Here is a 26,017-nt window from a genome sequence, read left to right as displayed (position 1 = left end):
AACCTACCCCTCTCTTTTATTTAAAAAATATGTAAAGGGATATTTTATTTTCGGCTAGGCAAAATGAAGGTTTAAAAACTGTAGGCATTAATTTCCATCTTAATACAAAATAATACAACAGTAAGTAAAAATAAGGCAACATAACTTTTTTTATTAAATGAAATATCTTCCTAAATATCAGGGAGGGAGGGGACAATTGACTGTAAATTACGCTGGCAACCAAAGTTTTATAACCATGTTATCTAAACCGTTGGTTACAAACTTTTAAATTAAAAAATTTTAAATCTACAAAAGGGGTAGGTAATTTTGGGATGTATATCAATTGAATTTATCGTCCATTGTCTTATCCCTACTAAATATTAAAAATTAAAGATCATTGTACTAGAAAAGTGTATTTTCACATTGTGATGTTTTGTATTTAATGTAATTAAAATTGTGTATTCACCTATTTCAGAAAATAATGGCTCTAAAATATTTGTGATTAGAGGAACAACAAGAACAATATGTATTCGAAGGGGGACAACACACCTGAGGTAAATATATTTTTAATCAACTAGGGGCTAAACCTCTTGATCCTTGGACTAGAAATTAGAGGTTACCTGTTAGGGGGGTAAGTCTACCTTAAACTTTCAATTATAGTTTTTAAAAGAATTTTTTTTGTGGTTGGGGGTATTTCTCTTCGAGTTTAAAGGTACCCTTCTCCAAAACAGTTATAATACTTTCTCTAGACCAATAAGAATCTTCAATGTAAAGAAGAACCATATCTGTTCAGCAGTTATCCAACTCCTAAGATTCATACAGACTTCCTACTTTTTTTATGTAAGGATTTATTTATGTATTTTTAGGTTGTGTTTGGAAAGAAGAACGATGATTTTAGAGACATAAAGAAACTATTAACTGATGATTCAAGGATGATTAAAACACAGGTAAATTATGCACTTTTTTGATATGAGATGAAACAAAAAAAAACAACAAAAATGACAACAGAGTACACCGACTCAGAATTACCACTTTTTTTGAAATTCAATGGGCGCGCTATTCCAACCCATTCCTTTTATGATATAATGACCATTGATACCAAAAAATGTGTTCTGGTAGCTTTTTTTCAGTAATATGTCAATTTCGATTTTCATAAAAAAGGGGAAGGGTCCCCCCTGTGGGAGAAACTTTTTTTTCTATCAAAGCATGGCTTTATATACCTTCCTGAATTCGTCTTGAAGAGTAGATTAAGGATCAAAAAACGATTTTTAAAAATATTGACCCTGGCAATTTCAAAAGTTATCCTTAAAAAATGTCAAAATCAGCTGATTTTGCTAAAATGGCCATTATTGTCAGTCTTTTGAGGATAACTTTTGCCAGGGTCAATATTTTTAAAAATCGTTTTTGATCCGTAATGTACTCTTCAAGACGCATTCAGGAAGGTATATAAAGCCATGGTTTGAAAGAAAATAAAAACTTCCCCTTTTTTATGAAAATCTAAATTGACATATTGCTGAAAAAAGCTACAAGAACACTTTTTGGTATCAATAGTTATTATATCATAAAAGATGGGTTAGAATTGCGCGCCAAAAAATTTTGCATTTTGAGTCGGTCTATAAAGTATTAAAAAAGGGGGAGAAAAGGTGAAATATAAGATTAATAAAGAAAATAATGAAAAATGTCTTCTATACCTAGCATGTTAAGCAGACTGACAGAACAAGTTTTATGCTGGTTGCACTTTTGTAAGGGGTGTCTTCACACAAAAAATCAGCAGTCTTTCTTAAAAACCGCCGAGAAAATAACTTTTGTAATTTTTTTAGGTGAACTACATGAAAAGTAACTCACAGTTTGTGGTGTCTCATTTCATACTGGAGTGTTGTAAGAGGCTGGAGGCTAAATGTATTACAACAGCCACCGCCTGTGCTTTGTTCCATAAATTTTTCAGGTGAAACTATTTTCCATTTTATGCTGGAGACGTTATGCACGTGACATTTATGTGAGGAATATCTTGGCCAGTAAACGGTACCACATGCACAGTTAGGAGTTTATTGCTTGATAAGCATTCTGAGTGAAACTAAACCTATAGTCGATCTTCTCTATATATTTGCAGCAGGGGTATATATTTTCAAATTTGACCCTGCTGAGGGGGGGGGGGAATAAAAAATATGTGGTTGGGGGTGGGGGGGGGGGGGGATGTAAAAATTAAGAGAACTGAAAGCATTTTTTCCATTTTTCTCACATTTTTGGTGAAAAAAAAACTAAAAGAATATTTAGGAGAGTGGATACTATGAATGAAATAAAGAGTTTTGAAAATATTTTTCCAATTTATTTCCTTCCTTGCTGGAAAAAACTAGGAGGGGAAAAAATAAAAAAAATTGCAGCAGGGGAAAAAAATGAATCTTGTGCAGAATATACACCCCTGATTTTCAGAGACTTTTTTATTTCAGTAAAGCTGACATAAAGAGTTATGACCCGTACCTGATTGGAGCTGCCTCCATTTATTTAGGTAAAAACAAAGAAATTCATAACCAATAATATAATAGTAACAGGATGTCTGTGTGCCTGAAGCATAAGGATATTAGCATAATTTTAACAGGCAGAAAATGTTAACGTTTTCTTTCTTTTTTGGAGATCATCGACTACGCCCACTTAAGGCCTTTAGGGCACCTAGAACGTGGGGAGGGGTAGAAAGGAAAGAAACAAATTGTGTGGTGGGGGGGGGTTCATTTATTTCTATGGTCGATTTTCCAAAAACCTATAAGAAGTTTCATTGCAAAGGAAAACCATATGGATTTAGTGGTTAACAAGATACTTCGCTACTCACATAGACATTCCTTTCATAGAGAGAGAGAGAACAATGGGCTGTTTATTACACTAATCCCCAAAGTTGTATATTAACGTTTTCTTATTGGTTGGCTTAACAACTTTGGGAACTTTCATTTTGATTGGTTCATAAAGTTAAGTGTCCAAACGTTTCAACCTCTAATTTGGAGAAGTACATGAATTTATCGGCCATTGTCTCATCCCTTTAGATCCCTACATTCCTTTACTTTTATTATTTTCTTTAGCTGGAAAAGTTGAAGACGACCAGTTACGACTGCGCGACGTCATCAATATTGTGCACGCCACCCTGCAACGATCCAATACAACCTTGTTGCTAGGGGATGAATACTGGAATATCAGGCAAATAGATTTAGTATCAGACTCAATAATCTTCTTACCTTTGGGAGAGAGGGATGTATTGGGCTGTTTATGACACTAGTCCCCAATGTTTTATAATAATGTTTTCTGATTCGTTGGCTTAAAAACTTTAGGGACTTTAATGAATTTAGTTTTTCATTAGGTTGATTGACCAAACGTTTTATCTACTAATTCTTTGTAAGTGGTAATTTTGTGTATCATCATTGGGAATTTACATCAATTTATCGGCTATTGTCTTATCCCTTTAGATCCTTGGTTAAATTTTAAAGAATTGAATTTCTAGCTGACGAGTGTATTTTTGGTTTATATTTAGTCACATTTAATTCTTCCAATTTTTGGACGATATAATTTTCTAAAAATTCTTTATTCTAGAAATTTAACTATTTACAGTGTAGGAGGTACTTATTAGGTATATATTAATAAAATGAAATAATAACTGCCCTTTTAAAATGTTTTCTTTCTAACCAATAATATAGCCGGATTGTTTCTATACACTGTTTTCTAATTGGTCCAATCTACTGATTAGGTATCTAGATCTACAGCATGACCCTCGAAAAAGTATTTTTAAGCATCTGCAGCCCATATTTCTCAATGAATTATCAAAAAATGTATATGACCTTGTTCTCTGTAGATTTCCACACAAGTAGATATAAAAATATTTCTTTTACATCAATTAACAGCTGAGATTTTTAGAGCCAAAGTTTTGAAAAAGTGGCTGAGGAAAAAGGAACTTTCCAAGAAAAATGTTTTTTTAAAGTGAAATGACGTGTTTTCCTCATTATTTCAATACTTTTAATAAAACTTATATAAAGATGTTTCCAAGAAATTTATTTCATGCTGAAAGCACTTTTTTCACTTGCTCTAAAAGGCATTTTTAGATTAGTGTAAATTGCAAAAACACCCTTACAAAAAGAAATCCTATAAAAAATAGTAGCAAATTGAAAGTTTACATAAACAGAAATCAAACACTTTTTATTTTATCAAAATAAGTTAAAAAACAAAAAAGTTACAGCTACAAACTTTTATCTAACATTTAACAATTTAAATTATTTTTATGTGTGTTTTAGTAATTTGTATGAGTGGGCGGGAATTTAAGCACTAATCTTTCCGGTCGTAAGCATTAATTGGGGAGGGGTTTATTTAAGGTCATATTAATAAGTGGGAGATATCATAAGATTTGAGGGAAAATGGTTATAAGAAAAATGTATTCAGTAAAATTTGAAAAGTAATTTTTATATGTAAAAGTAACGTTTTTTAATGCAATAAAATATGTATCAATTGTAAACTTGCTCTTCTTTCTTATTTGTTTTTTAACTGGTTGATAAAAAGTAATATACTAATAAAAAACTAAGAAATAATTAGCAATATCCAGTTTCTCAAGCACTTTTTCCAAACTTTGGCTTTAAAAATCTCGGCTGTTAATTGATGTAAAAAAATATTTTGATATCCTTTGATGTAGAAAATTATAGAGAACAAGTACATATGAATCTTTTAATATTTTATTGAGAAATATAGGCTGCAGATGCTTAAAAATACTTTTTCGAGGGTCATGCTGTATTATATCTATTATCAGAGATGCTATTGTACAAGCCGAGCTTTTCCTATTAAGGATGGTCGAATTTAGGGTAAGTAACAATCTTTATGTTAAACTAACAGGATGTTTGTCTGTTTATATCCTAGGTATGTTAATTTTATTTTTGGACAAAAAAAATTACAGAAACAAAGGATTATCCTAAGAATTTAAACTATTTAAAGGTAAAAGGGGGGGGGGGGGGAGTAAAATGTGTTGTTCGTGACACGACATACCAGCAATTTTGATTTTGGTGCTACTCTTTAAGTTTTCGAGATATTTGGGTAAAATCTTTTGATTGTGTCAATAATTAACCCAAGTTTTGGGTAGGTATCTTTAAAAAAACGGTGCCGGGACCCTCAAAAATACCTGCTCCACTACCTTACAATTTCTGAATTTTCTTTCTTTGAAATACCATTAATATCTACCTAAAATTATGTTGTTTACCTATAATCAATTCCTAAATCCCCTTAAACGGTTTATTAAACAGAATCAGACTTTAAAAATGAGAGAAAAGAATAAAAGGGAGATTTTTATTGATTTTACCTATAGCTTTTATACATATACAAGTTACACCCAAAATTGCATATAGTATTTTGATTAATTTGCCATGAAATAGGAAGATATTTCAAAATTGATTTCTTGGGCATGTAAGGAAACTGTTTCAGTATCTTTGGTCGAATAAAGGTCTGTTTTGTAATACTCATAGCCAAATACAAGTAATGTTATGATCGAACATATAAAAAAAGTAACAGACTAGGGTAGTGCGGGGTAATTCCGGTCAATTTTTTGCTTCAACTTAAAAAAAACATATTTTCCAAAAACTTTTTCCGGTTTTTAAGAGTGCAAATGAACGATATGGCAATAACGAAGAAGCCTGTCTTGGTCCCATTAAGATCTCGCAACTAGAAGTCGGTCAAAAGTCGGTTTAAAGGGCGGCGGTTGGCCTATACCGGAATAACCCCACCGGTGGGGCTATTTCGGTCAGTTGACTTTGGAGGGGTGGAACACCCCCTTAAAATATTTTTTTTTAACATTTTAAACTATGAGTAGAAAGCTGAGGTCATTAGCTTTCTAACGGTACTAGTCGCATGCAGATCAGACAATTTTTTTACCACATTTTCCCCATTTGAAAAAAGTCGGTAAAATCGCAAAAAAACATCAATTTTTTTCATGCAAACTTTTTTTTAAAAATCATACTTTTTATTATATGATTAGGTTTTTTTAAGCTTTATACATAAATTAGAGTCAATTTCTGATTCGCAGGTCTTGGAATTTCTTGAAAAAAGTGATTTTTTCCCCAAAAATTTTTAATTTTAAAAATCCTGCCAGTTTTGACAGCAGTTTTTGATACAATTTTTCTTGTCTCAAATTGGCTAGGATTGACCTACAAGGGTGGTTAAGGTGTCTAAAGATGCAAAATTACATGCCTGACAATTAACTCGAAATGATATGGGGTCTAACTCTAATATTTCAACACATTTTATGCAACAGGAATTTTGAAAATGCAAAATTTTGAATATGTACTCTAAATCTTGGAGATAGAACCCATATCCTGGGGAGTTTTTGTTAGGACATGCAAAGAGCTTTCTATAGACACCTTAAACACCTTTCTAGCTTAATCCTAGCCGATTTGACATAAAAAATCCAAACCGCGCAAAAATCGCGAACACCCTCTTATACGAAAAAGATGCAAGGGTTTCATATGGAATTTTAAATCTTCTAGCGTTCTTTCTAATAGACATACCCCTTCTTACATGAGCCAATGCAGCTGATACATCTTCAGGCAAATATTTAAGGCGTTCCTTTGGGTGATATACTCTTCCCATTACTGTAAAAATGTGTCTGAAAAATTTTAAATGTCTTTACAAATTGAAAAGCTTAGGCAACAAAACATGACATAATACAAGCAGTAAAATGACTAATAATGTACATCTAACAACAGGCAAGGCAATGATTAAAGCTTAGGTCATGCATTTAGGTTGTTCATGCTTCCAGATCACCTGAAAAAAACATTAGGGTATTATACATTTATAAATACAGTAATAAAAAAAAATAAAAAAAGTGACCGGAATAGACCATTTTTTTAGACGAAAAAAAAATTATGAAAAAATAAAGTTAGAACAACGCCTCCAATTGCAAACGATAAATGAATGCCATATCTTTCATTTTACTAAAACCGGGGGTCGATAGGACTTACCATTTTCTCACATTTTAGATTGAACATGGCCTATTTTGAAATTTTTTTTTTGCAAATTTTTTGCAACTTTTTGAGGGCAAAAAAATCATAGAAGGAGTGATCTGACAAAAATTTGCTGAGGTAAGAAATGAAAGTATAGGCAATAAACTACAACTTTGCTTTTCTGAAGATCTCTCGCAAACGTTTAGAACACCGTTAAAAAACGGTTTTTAAAAAGTTGGTCGTTTGACCGGAATTGACCCGATGACCGCATTAACCCCGCACTACCCTATATATTCTATATCCATTGTTGTATACCAGGTTCGAATCCTGCACCCACATAAGTACCTGCTCCACTACCTGACCTCTGTCCGTGACTGGATGGATGAACGTGATTGGATGGCCTTTCCGGTCCCCAAGGCCGCCTGGTCTATTTTACAGGTCAGTTCAATTGGTGTTTTCCTATAAATTGACTACTGAGCACCAAACCAATAATTTTTTAATTGGTATTAATTGGTACCCGGCATGGTTTTTGCTATTTTATTCGAACTAAATATCATCAAATAAATGTTAAAGTTGAAACCACAAGTCTAAAATTTGATAAATATTTAGGATTTGTACCATGATCCCTTTGTAATCTCATGTGACCCCTCAATCACTGCTCTGGGCGTGTTACAGCTAGCGCTGGAAATTTATGGTGTCCAGTTACCTCTCCTAAATGGCATTGAAGCTGACCGACCTTGGTTTAGGGTAAGATTTTAATGTTCCTTTTCAAGATACTTTTCGAATACGCTCCTAGAGGCCTCTAGTGGCACTTTAAATTTTAGCTCAAAAAGAAAAACCAAAAGGTTGAAAGGTGGGGTTAATTTTTTCCTGAGATCTTTTTCATTGATAAAAGATATTCATAATGTTTTTTAGCTAAATAATTTTTTTTGTCTATCTGTCTAACGAATTGTGAAAATTTTATTTTCTAGGCTCCTTTCAAAGATAGACAGCTAAAACTAAAATTTTAGTGTAAATTCCCTGCACCAATGAGCATCCAGCATTACTTCTTGGCCTGTGGGTCTGTAGTTCTTTCGGTCATGCTTCAAAAACCAAGATATTTATTTTTATGGATTATTGTCTAAGTCCTTGAAGAAGGTAATCTATAGAAGGGGTAATTATGTTTATCATAATTGGAGGTAATCCTAGTTTTTTTTTCAGTCCCTGAACCAGAAGGCCTCCAAGGAGCGTGTGTGGGACGTGATGTCCAGGTAATGGATTTATTATTACAAGGATATTACACCAGATTTTCATGTACTCTAATAAAGTATATTATACTTGTAGCTGGCTAAAACCATTACACCAATACTCTCCATCCTACTGGATTAACGAACTCAACTGACCAATAGATTATGACCACGTTAGCATTCTAAATTGACAATAATTGTCATAATATTTACGTATATTGTATATCCATTAAGAAATATAAGTTTTCCGGAATTTTAATGTTAGGAGGAGATTTGAAATCTGCATCAAATTTTAAGGGTTTTTTAAAAAATTCGTTTTTTGTATAATTCTTAATCTAAAAGCGGAAATGCATTTTAAGTTAATTAATTTTGACCAATAGGATAGGTGGATTTTAAACTACCTACGCTCTAATTGGTTGAATGATGTACGCCATCCAATCAGAGCGCAGATTTTTTAAATCCACCAATCACAGATGCCAAAATTAATTAACTTAAATTGCATTTTCGCTTTTAGATAAAGAATTATAGAAAAAACGAATTTTATAAAAAATCCTCAAAATTTGATGCAGATTTCAAATCTCCCCCTAACTTTAAAATTCCGGAAAACTTATATATCTTAATATCCATTGTGTAGGTGTATGGGTGTGTACGCCAAGGAGAGAGAGGCACTGGAACCAATATCTGTACACATACAACAACAACAAGAGGAGGAGCATCACGTATTAACCGACTAATAAGACTATTTTGTTTATAAAATTCTGTTTGAATGGATGAGCTTCGCTTTTATGGAAGTTGTCAACCTTGTTTTTTGGCGTTTTCCCTCATAGTTCGTTGATAGATAACCCCCTCCCCATTTTATTTTAAATAGATTAAAAAATAGAGGGGGGGGGGAGACAAACATTTACTAACAAATGGGGGGGGGGGGGGTTGCATTGCTTAACAGGCACTTTGAGGAAAACACCTGTTTTTTTCTATGCATTATGTAATTGTACAGTGATAGGGTTTTGCATTTGTTTTTAATACTTTCAGAGAATCTGCAAAAAATGGCGGGGAACGGGCCGAACGCGATCCTGACCCACGCACAGCGTGTTTGCCGTCTTTACAAGGTGAGGCTTTATCTCGTAGCGTAGTTACTCTATGTAAGTAACTCATATTCTTAAACATCCTGTTACTTTAGTATAAGGATAATCATAATAAAATTTCCCCTTCCTGTACATAATTGGGAGAATGTGATCCAATCCTCCCAAACAAAATTGTCATCATTATCAATCAACAGCAGTTAATTAATGATTAATCATCACCATTGCCGATTATATCCTCTCCAGGATCATCGATGCGTACCTATTGTGTTTGCCTTAAATTTCATGACATTACTAAAATAATAAACAAAAGTGACTCTTTTAATTTGCTTTTATAACATCTCAAGACATTCATTTTAAATGGCATTGTAAATATAAAAATCTAGATTAAAAGTTAATTATGGTATAGATCTATTGATATTGGAATATATTTTTAAAAATCAATTTTTAAAGAGACGCCTAACGGCGATATTTTGAACTATATATAATACAACTTTAATATAGAAAGAAGAATAACTTCAGTTCAGTTCAGTCGCGTCTCTCTTTTGGACTGTGGAGTCCAGAGAATACGGCCACCCTGCTCCTCCATGAATTCCTTTTTGTGGCAAGTGCTTCAGCTTCTCCCCATGTTAATTTCAAATTAAAGAGGTCCTTTTCAGTGCTCCGCCTCCAGGTCATTTTTGGTTGTCCCCGTTTACGTTTACCAGTGGTGGGGTTCCATTTTAAGCACTTTTTTGGAAACCTATTTTGTTCCATTCTGAGCACATGTCCTAGCCATCTTAGTCTTTTAAATTTCACTTCTGCTTCAATACTATTGCACTTGGTCTTAGCATACAGCTCAATGTTTGATATTTTGTTTGGCCAGAATATTTTGCAAATTCTTCTTAGGCAGCTATTGTGAAATGCATTAAGTTGATTTGTTTCAGTTTTCACAGTTCTCCAGCATTCAGCTCCATAAAGAAGAACTGATTTTACATTACTGTTGTAAAGTCTGATTTTTGTTTTCAGAGCAAGTTTCTTTGAATTCCAAACGTTGTGTAGACTGTTGAAAGCAACCCTAGCCTTATCAATCCTGGTTTTAATATCAGCTTTTGAGCCATTTTCACTGCTGATAACACTCCCCAAATAGGTGAATTTGTTGCTTTGTTTCAATTGTTCACCATTTATTGTTATAGTTTGATCAGGGTTTGTAGGTATATTCATAATTTCAGTCTTCTTGACATTAACAAAGAGCCCGACTTGTCCTGCGTATTTGACTAGTCTATCTGTCTTAGCTTGTAGATGTTTAATTGTTTCTGAAATCAGTGCCAGATCATCAGCAAAGTCCAGATCTTCTAGGTGTCCTAGTATGCCCAGCTGGAGACCACGTTTTTTGTCCTCTGTGGTTTTCTTCATCACCCAGTCAATGACCAATATAAATAGAATAGGTGATAAAATGCATCCCTGTCTAACTCCAGTGCTTATTTTAAAGAAATCAGATGTCTTATTGTTTCCAACTGAAACACAGGCTTGGAAGTTGTCATAAAATTTAGTTATCATAATTATCATCTTTTCAGGTATACCATAACTTCTTAGTATTTTCCAGAGTGTTTGTCTGTGTATGGAGTCAAAGGCCTTAGAGAAATCAACAAAATTTACATGGAGTGGCTTGTTAAATTCAACACATTGTTCAATAACTGTCCTAAGGGTGAAAATTTGGTCAACACAGCCTCTTCCAGCACGGAACCCAGCTTGTTCTTCTCTTAGTTTATTGTCAATTTTCTCATCAATTCTGTTTAAAATAACTTTACATAGGACCTTGCTTGGGATAGAAAGCAGCATAATTCCTCTCCAATTATCACAATTGTTCAAATCTCCCTTCTTAGGTAGTTTTATGATTATACCTTTAGACCAGTCAGTTGGTATCTTTTCTTGTCTCCAAATTTTATCAAAGAGATCAGTCAGAGTCCTAGCAGAAAGATCTATGTCTGCCTTAAGCATTTCAGCAGTTATCAAGTCAGGTCCTGGTGCTTTGTCGTTCTTTAGACTATGTATAGCAGCTTTAACTTCTTGAATAGTTTGTGGTCTTGTGTCTATGTCTATTTCATGTCCTGGTTCTGGTTCAGCAGTAATTTCAGGTTCAGGTCTGTTCAACACTTCTTCAAAATGCGATTTCCACCTTTCAGCAACTTCTTTTTCTGTAGTGAGTAATTTACCATCTTTAGCCTTGATAGTTTCACCACTCTTTTTGTTATATTTGCCACTTAATTGCTTGGTTATGTTGTATACTGTTTTCATGTTACCGAAGTCAGCTGCTCTCTGGGCCTTTTCAGCCAGATTGTCAATGTAATCTCTCTTGTCTTTCCTTGTGCGCTTTTTGACTTCTTTGTCTTTAGCAGTATATTCAGCTCTTAAATTGCCCATGTCAGCCAAATGTTGAGCATTATGAATTTTGTTTTTAAGATTCTTTCTCTCTTCTATTTTGTTCCATGTTTCTTCAGAGATCCAGTCCTTTTTCTCTGGTTTCTTGTGTCCTAGGATTTCCTTAGCAGTAGATTGAAAGTTTTCTTTAATTGAAGTCCAAGTGATCTCATTCTCGTCATTTAGGTCCTCTAAGACTTGAAATCTATTTCTGAGTTTTAAGACAAATTCATTCTTTATCACTGGGTCCTTTAATCTTGAAGAATCATATTGTCTGCCAATCTCACTCTTTTTATCATGGCCAGTACGCTTCAGCTTTAATTTAATCTTACTGACAACTAGTTCATGGTCACTGAATATGTCAGCTCCTCTATAGCTCCTACAGTCTTGCATTGATTTGACCCATTTTCTATTGATCATAATATGGTCAATCATGTTTCTTGTTTGTCCATCAGGTGTTGTCCAGGTATATTTGTGAATGTTTTTGTGTTGGAATAATGTACCTCCTATGACCATATCATTATTTAAACAGAATTCAAGTAAAAGTTCTCCATTTTCATTTCTTGTACCTATGCCAAAGTGTCCCATTGCATTTTCCACTCCAGTCCTGTCAGTTCCTACTTTAGCATTCATATCTCCAAGAACTAGACACATGTCATGTTTGGGTACTGAGTTTCTGATTGATTGCAGTTGATCATAAAACTCTTGTTTTACTTCTTCACTTTTGTCATTTGTTGGGGCATAGCATTGGATAAGGGTCAACTTGCAGTGCCTTGATTGGAATCTAGCCTTAATTATTCTGTCTGATATAGGTTTCCAGTCTATTAGTGAATTGACATGTCGTTTTTGGATAATTATAGCAACCCCATACCTATGTTGACTTTCATGACCAGAATAAAGTATTAGGTGGCCATCTTTGGTTGTGGTTTGTCCTTGTCCTGTCCATCTACATTCTGCAATTCCAAGTATTCCGATATTGTAACTTGTCATTTCTTTAACTACTTGGGCTGTTTTAGTTGACTCATACATTGTTCTAACATTCCAGGTTCCTATCTTACAGCTTTGCTTAGAACTTATTGGTCCTGTCATCAAGTTGATAGCTTCCTTTCGGGTTTCACCATCATCTTTCATATTCTCAGTAAACTGAGCATCAGTTCCAACAGTTCTTGTTTCATGCACACCTCTGGCTGTGTTAAAGCCATAAGTGTTTGAGGTTTTGTGGGTGGTTTCTGTAACTGTGATGATTTTTTACAGGTAGGATAGTTAGTCCTACGCAAACCTTTCATATCCCTGGAAGGAAGGGTGACTGGTAAGGGGAGGGACGTCAATATCCCCCAGTACTTCAAGAAGTACCTCCTGCCTGAAGAATAACTTCTGATTATTGAAATTTCGAAAGTTCATGAAAAAAGCAGGGGTTTCTTGTGTGGTAGTTTAGGAGCGAAGTTACTATATAATTCAGTTTATCCGTCAGTCTGTTCGAAACACTATAGGGGACATGTAATTTTCTTGGCTGCTATTAAAGATTTTCTGTATTGAATGATGATCACGTATATTATTTACTTTGTCCGTCAGTCTGTCGGCCATTCACTAAAAGACTTACCTAATCACTTATTTTTTTTGTTATTTTCAGAGGTCTTGCCGTGTGATGGAGGACTGGGCCAATGATCGTGCCGAGTTCAGGTTTAACGTCACCATGCTCAGAGCCAGGTAAATTTTATTGGGAGGTGTTAAGTTCGAGCCTGGGCAACTGTTAGTATCATACTTGAGACGTTACAAAAAGAGTAATAGTAGGATACAGTTGTTGGGTGCACAGAGTTTTGTTGGGGGGGGGGGGGGGGGTCAAACCTCCCCTAAACTTCCAGTACAATGGTTCTGTAATCAAAGGATTAGTTGTCTGTTGGATGTTACTTTATAATATCTGTGAGTATTGTAATGTTTAGTCATTGTTAAAAGATTATTTGAAGCATTTCGAGGACAATTTATTATTTGTGTCACGTGACTGACATAGCAACACATATATTGGCTCGTTATCAGTTAAATAAGGATATTTATGTTTTTCCTATTAACGTAGTAGGGTAAGTTTGTTTGTCAGCAAAGATTTCTCTAACCATTGAACCAATTGAGCTCTTTATATTATTGAAGCATCATATACAATTCAGGTCCATGAATGATTTGACTAATTAAAATTGAAAGTGCAGTTGCACGAAATGCATTTAAACTTAATTTAGTGAACCGGATATTTATTCCTGGTGTATTGGTTAAACTACATTTTAAAATATCAAGACTTGAAAATAGTCTTTTTAAATTGCATATATCACAAAAAGACGATTTTCAAGTCTTGATATTTTAAGCTACGTGGTAGAAAATTGAAATTCTTCAAATATATGCCATATAAATGTAGTTTAACCCATTAACTAGGAAAAAATATCCGGTTCACTAAATTAAGTTCATATGCATTTCGTGCAACTATCCTTTAAGTTCCTTGGGTGGTTTTAGGCTATTTTTTATAGGTTTGACGTGACTCGCAAAGAGAAGAATATAGGTACTTGGATGGTTTTAGTCTATTTTAAGTCCTTAGATGGTTTTAAGCTATTTTTCAAGGTTTGACGAGACTCGCAAGGAGAAGGATATGAGATTGTTGGCCCAGCAGCTTATCGACGGGGAAAAGGAACTCGCGGCAAATATTCATGAAGATCCCAAAATTTTCAAGGTAACCTATTTTTCCAGTATGGCTTCGAAACCGATTAATATCCGCTGTAATAAAACCAGTTCTCAGCCAAACTTAAAAATTATTATCGTATCAAAGAGTTGGTTGTCTAAAATAGGTTGGGTTTTTACTTTTTAGTGCTTCTGGACTAGGTCTTTCCCCACCAGTGAGTGAGGAGACATGGACTCTAAATTACACTGGTACCCAAAGTTTCAAAATCACATTATTTTATTATTGTCTTTAAAACTTTAGGTTCTATGATTGAATTTTTATCTGTCCCAAATTGTAGTGTCTATTCTTTTCAACCAATGATTTAAACTACAGAAGGGGTAATTTTGATTATCATCAATCTTATCCCTTAAGATCCCTGGTCCGTAGTGCAGAGAGGTATTAATTTAGACATACTTTAGAACGACCCCGGAGGAATCTGCTTCAGAAGAGAACATCCTGTTCATGATATGCTCTTCGATACCTACCATCCTTGGGAGAGAGTAAGTATAGATAGATAGATAAATAGATAAATAGATAGATAGATAGATAGATAGATAGATAGATAGATAGATTGATAGATAGATAGATAGATAGATAGATAGATAGATAGATAGATAGATAGATAGATAGATAGATAGACAGACAGACAGACAGACAGACAGACAGACAGACAGACAGACAGACAGACAGACAGACAGACAGACAGACAGACAGATACCTAGATGGATAGTTAGATAGACAGAAAGGTGGGTAGATAAATGGTTAGACAGACAGACAGATTGAAAGTTTAATGGATTGAAATAGTGACAAATGAAATTAAAAGATGACTGATTAATGGATTGATAGATTGAAATAGTGACAAATAAACACACAGAAAGGTTGACAGAAGTAAAGATAAACATACAGACAAGCAGATTGACTAATGGATAGACAGACAGATAACTAATCAGGCAGGAAAATAGATTAAAAGGCATATTATTTTCTTACGTAACATATATTAGAAGAATGTCTAAAATTATTTTTTTATGCCTTTTTTGAAAATAAACGCATCATACCTATAGTTTTCACTTTTTTTTACTTCAGGCCCAGATGAGAGAGTTCTATGACAATAGGGAGAAGCTGAAGGCTGAATACGATGAATATTTTGAGAAATCCCTCTCCAAGAAGTATAAACCCCAGCCAAATGTTGTTTAATCTTCCTGGATTTTTATTGTCGTTTTTTGGTGTATTTTTCTTCTTAAAAATGAATGAAAAATTAGTTTTTAATAAAGATAGTCATACTTAAGTATCTAAAATAATATCATGTTACATTTTCAGAGAAGTGAATATAATTTTTTATTAAAATGCAGTTGTCGCAGGTTTTAATGGTATGGCCCAAGAAAATGCCACGGTAGGTGTTAGTATAATATTACAGCACTAGCGGCTACGCCCTAGAGGCCTTTAGGGGAACTTGAGAAGAAGGAAGTTGAATTCCAATGGCCAATTTTAGAATAGAAAGTTAAAAAATTGTTGCGTTCAATCCTTTACGAATATTTTTTAAAAATTTTATTTTTTTGTGATTTCTCTTGGGAGGGTGGTGGTACCCTCCACCAAAATAGTTATAAACCCAAGACCAATGAGAAGCTACCCTGTTAAGGATAACCTGCTCGATTCAGCGGTTAGCGAGATACCTCGGTACAAAAAAAACACACATCCTGTTACTTAATTACCTATAAGGATAATGTTTTGGGATGTTGGGGCTTTATTAATAAACAGCGAGGGAGGAAACATTAGACTTTAAGTTACACTGAGCTGAATCTTTCAATCATTTTTATGGCGCGCCCCGATTTAGCGCACCTGGTACCCATAGTATTTTAACAAATTTATCTTATTCGTTGGCTTCAAAAGTTTGGGAATATTGAATATTTATTGGTTGTTGGTTCTAAACTAGTAATGTCTAAACATGTCAACCAATAATTTTAATCTTTGGATGGGAAAATTTAATTATCATCACAGGGAAAGTTACAGTACATCAATTTATGGTCCATTTTCATATCACTTGATATGCATAACGTCTGAACATAGAGAAAATAATAAAATAGAGAAATCGAGGTATTGGAAGGACTAAAATAGGCAGTGGGCCTAAGGCCTATATTGAGCAATTGCCGCGCTGAATTTTTAATGTTATTCCACCACTTTTCAAAATGGGAATCTCTTAAAATTAAATGTAATTTCAAGACAATTATAGTTGCTGTTTGAAGCATACATCTGATTTTTATAGGATGATATAGAAATATTTTGAATTATCATCCATTCTGATGAAACCTAATGAAAGAATATAAAATTATGATTATTAATTTTTTATGACTTTGCTACTGACTTTAATCACAACACTCATTATTAGCTTATAAGATTTATATTGCAGTCTATCTAACTTTTATTTCTTAATAAATAAACGTTTTTACAAGTTTAATATTAACATTTGATTGTAAATTATAATAATCAATTTTTCAGTGCCATCTAGCTTTAGATATAGAACTAGAATATCAAAGCGTTCATAAATTTTTATTTTGCCTGTATTTTTCTTGTTTTGGATTTTTGTCACTAAAGGGCCAAACCCTGAGGGGTAAATAACATCACTTGAAAATGTTAAAAATATTGTAAAAACGAGTATTGTCTTAGAAAGAACATAGATAGCATTACAGATTGTTCACTTATTTAGATTATTCAGTTATGAAATTTTTTATTTTATTATTTAGCCTTAGTTTTAATGTATGTCTTCGAAGTAGACAACTAGCGAACCTGGTGGCTGAGAGCTAAACTATTAATTTTTTATTAGTAAACATTTTAAAGTTTTATCATGTTAATTAGATTTAAATATTACATTTAGGCTAATTTGAAAAAAAAATTAATTTTTGATCATAAAAGGTGAACCCTCCTATTTTTAAATTAGGCGAAACATACTTTTCTGCTGCACTAAGACCGCCCACGGCTGTTTGTTTTTTAAGATTCTAAATCAAATTGTATTTTAAAGATTTTCTTTAAATTTTTTTAAAAACATAATAAATTACAGAAAAATAATAATAATTAATAAAATATTTTTTTTATATTTTTTTTACATATATAGAATAGGTTATGATTAAGATGCAAAAAGCCGCGGACGGTTTAGATAAATAGCAGACAAATTATTTTACTAGGGGGGAAGTAATATTTTACAATGAAATTGGGGTGAGTATTCATCCTCTTATCCTTTTTCCTTATGCGTCTGAATATGGAAAGAAATAAAAAACACATATAGCGTGGCAGAATTGTTCTTCCATTTCATTTCCTTTTGGTTGAGCCAGAGTGTATATAATAGTTATTTCTCGCATCGTATTATAAACGGCTTTCCGCGGATATAGAATGTACAATTATGAGATTAAAACTATTTTTTTTAACTCCGAGGTGCCGAAGGCACCGGCCAAATAAACTGGTTTTAATCTTATAATTGTACTTTTTTATATTCATAGAAAGCTGGATATAATACGATGCTAGACATAGTTTTTTCGTATGGATGAGAACCGGTTTCTATCCACCGGATTCGAATAAAGACGAGAAATATTATTAATATTATATCTCTATTTCTAGTGGTAATATATGGATTGGTAAACAGCAAATGGTGAGGAAAGTTGAACCCTGGCACCTCAAGGCTTTAAATAAAGATTTAGAAAGGGTAAGCTTAGATAGATGGATAATAAAGTAATCGGATGCTTGTATGTTTGTAAACTAGGGGCACTTAAGGTAATGGTGGGGGTTAAGACGACTCTTTAAAATTTAATTTTGAAAAGAAAAAAATTTGGGGGGCAGATTTTTTCACTTAGGAAGGTGGGGTACGCTTCCAAAATATAGTTTTAAAATTCACTGGACCTATATAAAGCTTTACTGTAAAGTATATTCAATTCGCTTAACACACAAACATTCTGTTACTTTTATATAAGGATTTTAAATACCTACTAAAATACATAAGAAATGAAGAATGTACAATATTGTTTAAATCCTTACCTAACCCCTAAACATGAGAATTTCTTGTTCTTCTCATTTTAAACTTTATTGTCTGCTAGTGTTTGTGTTCAATATTTACAGTAATACTTGTGTGTTCAATATTTACAGTAATACTTGGCCTGCTAAAATAGTAACTTTTTCAGCGGCATTCTTTGCTAGTCCCCAAGATCTTAAGAATTAGCCAAAATATGTAACGTTGCATTGGTTTTGTACCCAAAGTCCAAGACAACTAAACCAATAATTTTGGGCTGTTTTATTATACTTGTCCCCAAAGTTTTACTTTTATGATATCAGTTTTTTTTTCATTTACACAACAACTTTGGGGACTTTTATTTAACTTTGACTATTTGATTTATTAATTTGAGTGTCCAAACGTTTCAACCACTGATTGTAATATACAGAAGGGGTAATTTTGTGTATCATTATTGGGAATTGTTAGCCATTGTCTTATCCCTTTAGATCCCTGATTGTTTTACTAATTTTAGGAGAAGAAGAATGTACATTACTGTTTAAACCCGTACCTAACCCCAGAACAGGAGAGGCTAGGCCACGAGGAGAGAAATAAAAATTTACCCAGAATAGACCAGTTGGCATTTAAGTAAGATTTTTTAAAAGTAGCACAGCTTCTCTATAACTTTGCATGTTTGTCCGTCCGTGATTAAAAGGAAAGCTTATCATCCCAGATGAATCGATATATTATTGCCTAGATGTTGCACCAGATTTTCATTACTCTTATAAAGTGATGCTCGCAGCTGGGTAAAGTAACGATAGACAGCCAAAATTTATATATTTATTTTTCCATCTATGATATTTTGTACTTTGCTACTTTTGGATGTTGTCTTCCTTGTTTTTTTTTAAGAATACACCTTTTAAATAATTTTCTACCGATTAATATCCGCAAGATTAGAACCAGTTCTCAGTGTTACTGAAAAATAGCATTGTATTTCAGAATTTTCATTTAATTAAAACCAATTTTGTAAGCCCCTTGCAAGACTTCGGCCCCTTGGGATTTAAACTGTATTTAATCTTATCATATTTTATTTTAATATCTTCGCCCTTCGGAAAGCTGTCTATAAATAACTACCTATTAAAATTTTTCAGAATCCGCAAAGCCAAGATTGAGGCAACTCATTTTAAAGAAGTGAGAGTGGAAGAAGGAATAGCTAAACTAAAACACAACGTGTCTTGGGAATAAATTATTTATTAAATAATTGGGGGCTTTCCCTGAAAATTGCCGGTTGTGCACTTAAACCCTTTACCCTCTCTATTTGTAGCTTTATTGTGTACTGAGTACCTAGCCCCTTTTGGTTATGGCCTCATTGCAGGGGTTAGGCTTAAGAAAAAATATCCCCTTCTATTTTGAATTTATTTTAAATATAAGGGGGGCGAAGTTCATTGCTCAACGGGGCCTTTGAGGGAAAGCACCAAACGTATTTCTTTTTTTTTTGTTATGAACAACTTCTTTTAATAAATCTTAATCTAAAATATGATATTATGTCTTTCCAACTTTTTTTTTGTTTATTTAACTATAAATAGAATTCATGCAGATTGTATCGTATGCTATAACATATTGATCGCTTGGTATTATAGAAGACAGCTTCCGCGAATAGTAAAATAAAATATTTTAATTACATTTTTGTTGGTTCCGAGGGGTCGAAGACCTGGGCCAACAAAACTGATATTAGTTTAATGTTTTTTTTTTATTTTATTATTTGTGGAAATTGTTTAGAAATCGATATGATACTTGATTTTTTCCATGTGGCACAGAACCGGTTCTAATCCAGCGGACATTGATCGGTTTCGAAACCAAAGTGGATATTGTATTATTTTCTTCATTAATATATATGCATTTTTATGATGTTAAATTTTGGTGTTCTTTTTTGTAGTAGCTAAGATAATCTATAACTCGTGAAGTCCGTCCGTAACGCCCCTAAAAGCCTTTCATTTAAGGGAAAGAAAGGGAGGATGTTTTAATTTTGAATAGGATAATTTTAACATAAAAAGTTTAGCTGTCTAAAAAGTAAACAAAACAGCGTGTTATAAATGAACGTACGGACCTTTTGGTAACGATTATAGAGTTGCTACGCTTTCAAATTAACAAGAAGAGCTAATCGTGACGGGCGGACGGACCGACCCTAAGTATAGAAAGCTTCGCTATTAAAAACTACTGTACTAATTGAAGTCTTTATGTTATGTAAGCTTCTAGCACCAACCTACAACCCTAGCTGCGGTTCATGCAAACTCTGCAACCTAGAGAAAGTGAAGATTATGTTCAACAATGACGTCAACATGTTCAACAAAAGGTCGGAGATCAACAGCAAGTGCAGACATAGAGACAAGTTCCTTCTGATTTGAACACCTGGCTGCTAATGATACCTAATAGTTATTTTTTTAATTACGTTAATTTGTAATTTTAATATTTAAAAAATGAAAAAATCTATTAATGCTATTATTATTGTCAGTATCAAAAGTTAAGTGTAACTGAAGATTGCTTAATGAATGAAACATGATGTTTTACTAATAAACTTTTGTTTTTGTTTTTCATTCTATGTGGACTATATTATGTACTATGCATATGTATTATAAAGATATTATGCTTTTAAAAGAATGAAGAACTTTATAGGCTGAGAGAGAGATGGGACAATGGGCTGTTTATTACACTAGTCCCCAAAGTTTTATAATAACATTTTCAATGAGCCAACCAATCAAAATTAGAATTAAAGTCCCCAAAAGTTGATGAACCAACGAATAAAAAACGTTATTATAATACTTTGGGGACTAGTTTAATAAACAGCCTAATGTCCCCTCCCTCCCTAGCAGCTACACAATCAATATGATTACTAATATGTTTTCATTAAATTTCAGATTTATTTGAAAATGAATATAAAAATGAATATAAAAATGGAGCTTAATTGGAGCAATAGGGAGACTGTTTGTCTGTCTGTCTTTCAGTAATACTACTTTTCTTTTAATATTTAACTTGTCAAAATTCTACCTAAATCTTTTTTCACAGTTTATTCGGCTTCAATTTAAAAATATTAGGTTTTTAAAATTGTATGTTCAAAAAAAAAGATTTTTTAGAATTTCTCGTTCTATCTTTCTTTTTCTATCTTTCTCTCTCACTCTTTTTCTGTGTCTCTTTTCTCTCTCTTTTTCTCTCCCTCTCTCAAATAATCTTTTTTTTCTTTCTCTTTCTTACTCTCTCTCTCACACACTCATTATTTTATATATCTTTTTCTCTCTATTTTTTCTATCGCTTTTTTTCACTTCCTTTTTCTCTCTCGCACATTTTTTTTTTCCATTTCTCTTTTTTCTTTTTCTATCTCTCTCTTTCTCTCACACACTCTTTTTCTATCTCGAGTTGGCAATCCAAATCCGGAATCCGCCCAGTTTTTAGCCAATTTTGGAATCCAAATCCGGAATCCGTTTTTTAATAGCGGATTCATAATTTGTAGGTTAAAATTAGCGTCTTGGGTTTTTTCTTTCAACTCTGCCTTTTTGAAGGCAAAGATTATCATCATTATATATAATATCTATTAAAATCTGGTTCGATTCTCGGAAGTGAATTATAGAGAACACCAAGAACATTAATTTTTTTAATTAAAAAAAAGCCTTTTAAATATTGCTAAAACTCGGAATCCGCCAAAAATAAGAATCCGGAATCCGCCTTTTTTTGGACGAATTCTTGTAAGAATCCGAATCCGGTCCAAAAATTTGACGGATTGCCATCCATATTTCTATCTCTCTGTTTCTCTCTCTCTTTTTCTTTCTCTCCCCTTCTCTCTCTCTCACACTCGTTTAATGAACCATTCCCTTAATTTCAGAACTAATGTCTACCAACTGAAAAACTGATATAAAATGAAACTTTTTGTGTTAACAATTTTTCTGTTCTTCACTTTTATAAGTTGTGGGGAGCCTCCAGATTTAAGGTAATTATTTAATTTTAAAGAAGGATGACAACATCCATAAAAGCGAAGCTCTAAAACGGTATGGCAGACGAACATTAACCCTTATAGAGTGTCAGAACTGGATAGGTATACAAAATAAAAATATTAAAGTTTGGCAAAATTGAACGTATATTTGTTGCAAAACTTCTTAAATACAGAATACCTACTGTTTAAGAACATACTGAAATTTTAAGACTTGATTATAGAGATGATTCGCTTGTAATATTGTACCTTATTGTAATATGAATAAGTACTTTAATAGTTAGATCAATCGGATGATTATATCACATAAAAAATTGTTGAAAAAGAAAGTTAAAAATCAATATGTTTAAAATGGACGTACGGACATTCTGGTAACGATTATAGAGTTGCTTCGATTTCTAAATCGTACCCAACTATTGCAGAAATCATCATGCAAAGTTTGATATCGATAGGATAATTCTAACTTGCCTAAATTAACGAAAAAGCTATCCGTTACGGACTGACCTACCCTAATTTTAGAAAAGTTTCGCTTTTAACAAGGATCCTCAAGCAGTGAAGCCAATAATATTTGAATGGGCATCCGAAAAAAATAAACTTCAAAGCAATGTCCTAAAAAAAAGCATTAAACTTGATAAAATAAATCACGAAACCTATTGTTCTTTTGAAGGGAAACATGAAAATCTAGGAATTGATCTAGCACCCCAACCAATAAGTAATCACAATGAAACTTGATGGAAACATGGAGAATGTTAACTTTTCCAATTCATGAAAATATCGGTCATCTATCTTAAATACCTAGGTAATCTAGAAATCCATCTAGCACCCCAATTAATGGAAAAATCTTGGTGAAACTTGGTTGTAACATGTAGAATGTAAATTTATTCAATCCTTAACAAATTCAGCTGTCTATCTTGAAAAGGAGCCAAGATAATCACGTTTCTCCTATAGCGTTACGGACTGACTGACTGACGGACAGACAAAGTGAACTGTAGAGTAGCTTCGCTACTAAAAATGCATATATATCATCCTAATTTTTAACAGGAGATCTGTCTGTAGCAAAGGATCTCGTTAGCCGCTGGATCGATATGGTTCTGTTGTAATTGGAAGTTTCTTATAGGTCTAGACAAGGTTTATTATTTTGGGGGAGAATTCGCCCGAGGAAAAAAATACTCTCAAAGATTTTTTTTTTATTATTTAATTGAATGTAACGGTTCGACTTACCGATTTACGTAAAGGCCTCTAGTGGGGCATAATGTATCATGGGGGGGGGAAGTTCTGACACTTTTGCGTAAACGGTGATTATAGGCTTTGTCTTTGGACTGAGAGGATAGGTTATTAGGGATAAAATCATTCTTATATGATGAATTTACGCAAAAGTGTCAGAACTTCCCCCCCCCCTTATTTCAGTGGAGAAGTAGAGAATAAGAATGAGACAAACAAAATTTCAGGAAAATTACATGATTTTTATTTTTCCTGCGGGGACTATACCTAAGGTGCCCTAACCTCTTCACGGGGTTTTGACTATTGACTCTAGGGGCGTGGTGACGCTTCGGGCACTCGTCACCTTTGAATATACTCTGCGTTTAAATTGCAGTGTGACGCGCTTAATCGCTTAGGGTGTCAACATCAACCCTTTGATTGCACGACCTTTGTCTGAGAAGTCCTAACTGTGCATGGTAATGAGTTGCGCCTGTTTTGGGCCAAGGCATTCCCTCTACTCCAACTATTTATGTTTCGCATCTGACATAGTAGCAGTAGGAACCATTTTTAATGTCTTTAGTTATGACGCGGTGTGGGACTGAGATTCGAACCTTCCCGACGACGAGTGGATGCGCTACGTGTTGAGCCACGCTCGCGGGTTTCTTCACGGGGTTTACCAATATAACCTAACCTTAAGTATTTTCAAAATTTTTGTTATAAAAAGGGGTGGGTTTGACTGCTTAAAAAGGCACTCTTATGGAAAATTTTAAGTTCTACAGTGCACTACATTAAAAGTGATGATTTTTTTGGTATTTTTTTCTAAGCCAAACATATAATGAATCTGGGTTAACTTGGATTAAAATTGTTATTTTTTTTATTATAATATAGATGTCTTTAGTATGAAGTAGTGTGGTTCAGACCAGGGATCTAAAGGGATAAGACAATAGCCGATTAATTGATGTACATCCCCAATGATGATACACAAAATTACAATCTGTTGATTACAATTAAAGGTTGAAACTCTGGACATCCCACTTAATGAACCAACCAATCAATATTCGTTTAAAAGCCGAAAGTTGTTAAGCTGACAAATAAGAAAATGTTATTTTAAAACTTGGGGGACAAATAATAACATTATGGTATAACTTGTCTTAACACAACCTTGGGAACTCTTTTGAATTTTGATTGGTTGGTTAATTTAGTTTAGTGTCCAAACGCTTCAAGAACTAATAAAATGTAATCTACATAAGGGGTAATTTTGTGCATCATAATTGCGGATGTACATCAAATTATCGGCCATTGCCTTATCCCTTTAGATCCCTGAATTTTATATATTTATAGCATAGTATTATAAACAGCTGTCCGCGGACATTATCAACGGATAGCATGACTGAGAACCGGTTTTAATCCAGTGCAGTGGATTGTAAGAGGATGGAAAATCATGTGAATTATTTAGAAGAAGCTAACAAAATTACTGAGTTAGAAAATAACCCTCAACAGGAATTTATCAATTACCCAATATTTATTTTATGGAGGGAGGGGACATTGGACAGTAAATTGCACTGGTACCCAAAGTTTTTGAACCACGCTTTGGGTACCTTGGGTACTTTTATTGACTTAGATGATAACAATCAAACGGATTTTATCAATTATCCAATGTATTATGGAGGTAGGGGATACAGTAAATTGCACTGTTACCCAAAGTTTTTTATCACGTTTTGGCTAAAAAAAACCTTGGGTACTTCTATTGACTTGGATAATAACACTCAACAGGAATTTATTAATTATCCAATATTTTATGGAGGGAGGGGACACTAGACAGTAAATTGCACCTGTACCCAAAGTTTTTTATCCACGTTTTGGCTTTGGCCTTGGGACTTTTATTAGATTTTGATTGGTCAGTTGAAAACTAGAAGTATTCCATTCAACCATTGATTTTAATATATAGAAGTTAAGGGATGATCTTGTTTATCATCATTAGGGATGTAATAATATCAATTGGTCGTCCACTAATGTGTTTTTCTTAGAACTTTTTCTCATATTTGAGTTTTCTAAATTAGATTAACATCAACACTTTACTACTTTCTTCATATTTTCTGGGTGAATCTGGTTTTTATGGCCTTTGGGGACTTTTATTGAATTTTGAATGGTTGGTTTATTAAGTTGTGTGTCTAAAAGTTTCATTCACTAATTTTAATCTATTTAAGGGTTAATTTTGACCATTATCATGGGGGATATACATTTATATAACGTCCATTGTCTTATCCCTTTTGATTCCTAAGTTTTATATATTTATTTATAGCGTCTTATTATAGACAGCTTTCCGCAGACATTAACGGAAAGTATGACTGAGAACCGGTTCTAATCCAGCGGATTGATAAAACTTGTGTGGCCAGAATGTGAGTGTGTCCCCCCTGCCTACATCTAGTCCTAAACCAGAAAACACCACCAAAGAAACCATAGCTCAGATAGTTCTACCAGAGAAAGGAGCAGCAGAAAAAGAACACAACAGGTATGATTTATCCAGTATGGC

General features: G+C 33.5%; 4 protein-coding genes across 12 annotated transcripts in view; all 4 read left to right on the top strand.

Moving 5' to 3' along the window:
- Positions 1-3: 3 nt before the first annotated feature.
- On the top strand, positions 4-9,191 carry koko (cyclin Q). Its single transcript, XM_080146278.1, has 10 exons — positions 4-533; positions 846-926; positions 1,800-1,924; positions 2,427-2,485; positions 3,048-3,162; positions 4,754-4,805; positions 7,251-7,370; positions 7,542-7,679; positions 8,133-8,182; positions 8,793-9,191. The coding sequence occupies exons 1-10, from the start codon at positions 504-506 to the stop codon at positions 8,890-8,892; spliced, it is 870 nt and encodes a 289-aa protein (XP_080002404.1). The 5' UTR covers positions 4-503; the 3' UTR covers positions 8,893-9,191.
- ND-B22 (NADH dehydrogenase (ubiquinone) B22 subunit) lies at positions 9,136-15,656 on the top strand. The gene is made up of 5 exons (XM_080146279.1): positions 9,136-9,264; positions 13,268-13,344; positions 14,239-14,347; positions 14,755-14,835; positions 15,419-15,656. The coding sequence occupies exons 1-5, from the start codon at positions 9,202-9,204 to the stop codon at positions 15,527-15,529; spliced, it is 441 nt and encodes a 146-aa protein (XP_080002405.1). The 5' UTR covers positions 9,136-9,201; the 3' UTR covers positions 15,530-15,656.
- Positions 15,650-20,220, top strand: LOC145304399 (uncharacterized). The gene is made up of 4 exons (XM_080146282.1): positions 15,650-15,725; positions 17,942-18,026; positions 18,841-18,953; positions 19,457-20,220. Exons 1-4 carry the CDS (start codon positions 15,679-15,681, stop codon positions 19,548-19,550), a joined length of 339 nt encoding a protein of 112 aa, XP_080002408.1. The 5' UTR covers positions 15,650-15,678; the 3' UTR covers positions 19,551-20,220.
- A 1,905-nt stretch (positions 20,221-22,125) lies between these two features.
- Positions 22,126-26,017, top strand: part of Nhe1 (Na[+]/H[+] hydrogen exchanger 1) — a 32,962-nt gene continuing 29,070 nt past the window's right edge. For all 9 annotated transcript variants that reach the window (XR_013874077.1, XR_013874074.1, XR_013874076.1 and 6 more), the window contains exons 1-4: positions 22,126-22,284; positions 23,692-23,732; positions 24,941-24,984; positions 25,881-25,996. Coding sequence is in view for 3 of the 9 variants with exons in the window: in XM_080146273.1 (XP_080002399.1) it covers positions 22,214-22,284; positions 23,692-23,732; positions 24,941-24,984; positions 25,881-25,996 (272 nt within the window). In the remaining 6 variants the exon portion in view is untranslated. The remainder of the gene's footprint in view (positions 22,285-23,691; positions 23,733-24,940; positions 24,985-25,880; positions 25,997-26,017) is intronic.

This window comes from Acartia tonsa, chromosome 13, assembly GCF_053477335.1.
Source record: "Acartia tonsa isolate MP-2025a chromosome 13, ASM5347733v1, whole genome shotgun sequence".
NCBI lineage: Eukaryota > Metazoa > Arthropoda > Copepoda > Calanoida > Acartiidae > Acartia > Acartia tonsa.
This window is presented reverse-complemented; position numbering and strand designations above follow the sequence as displayed.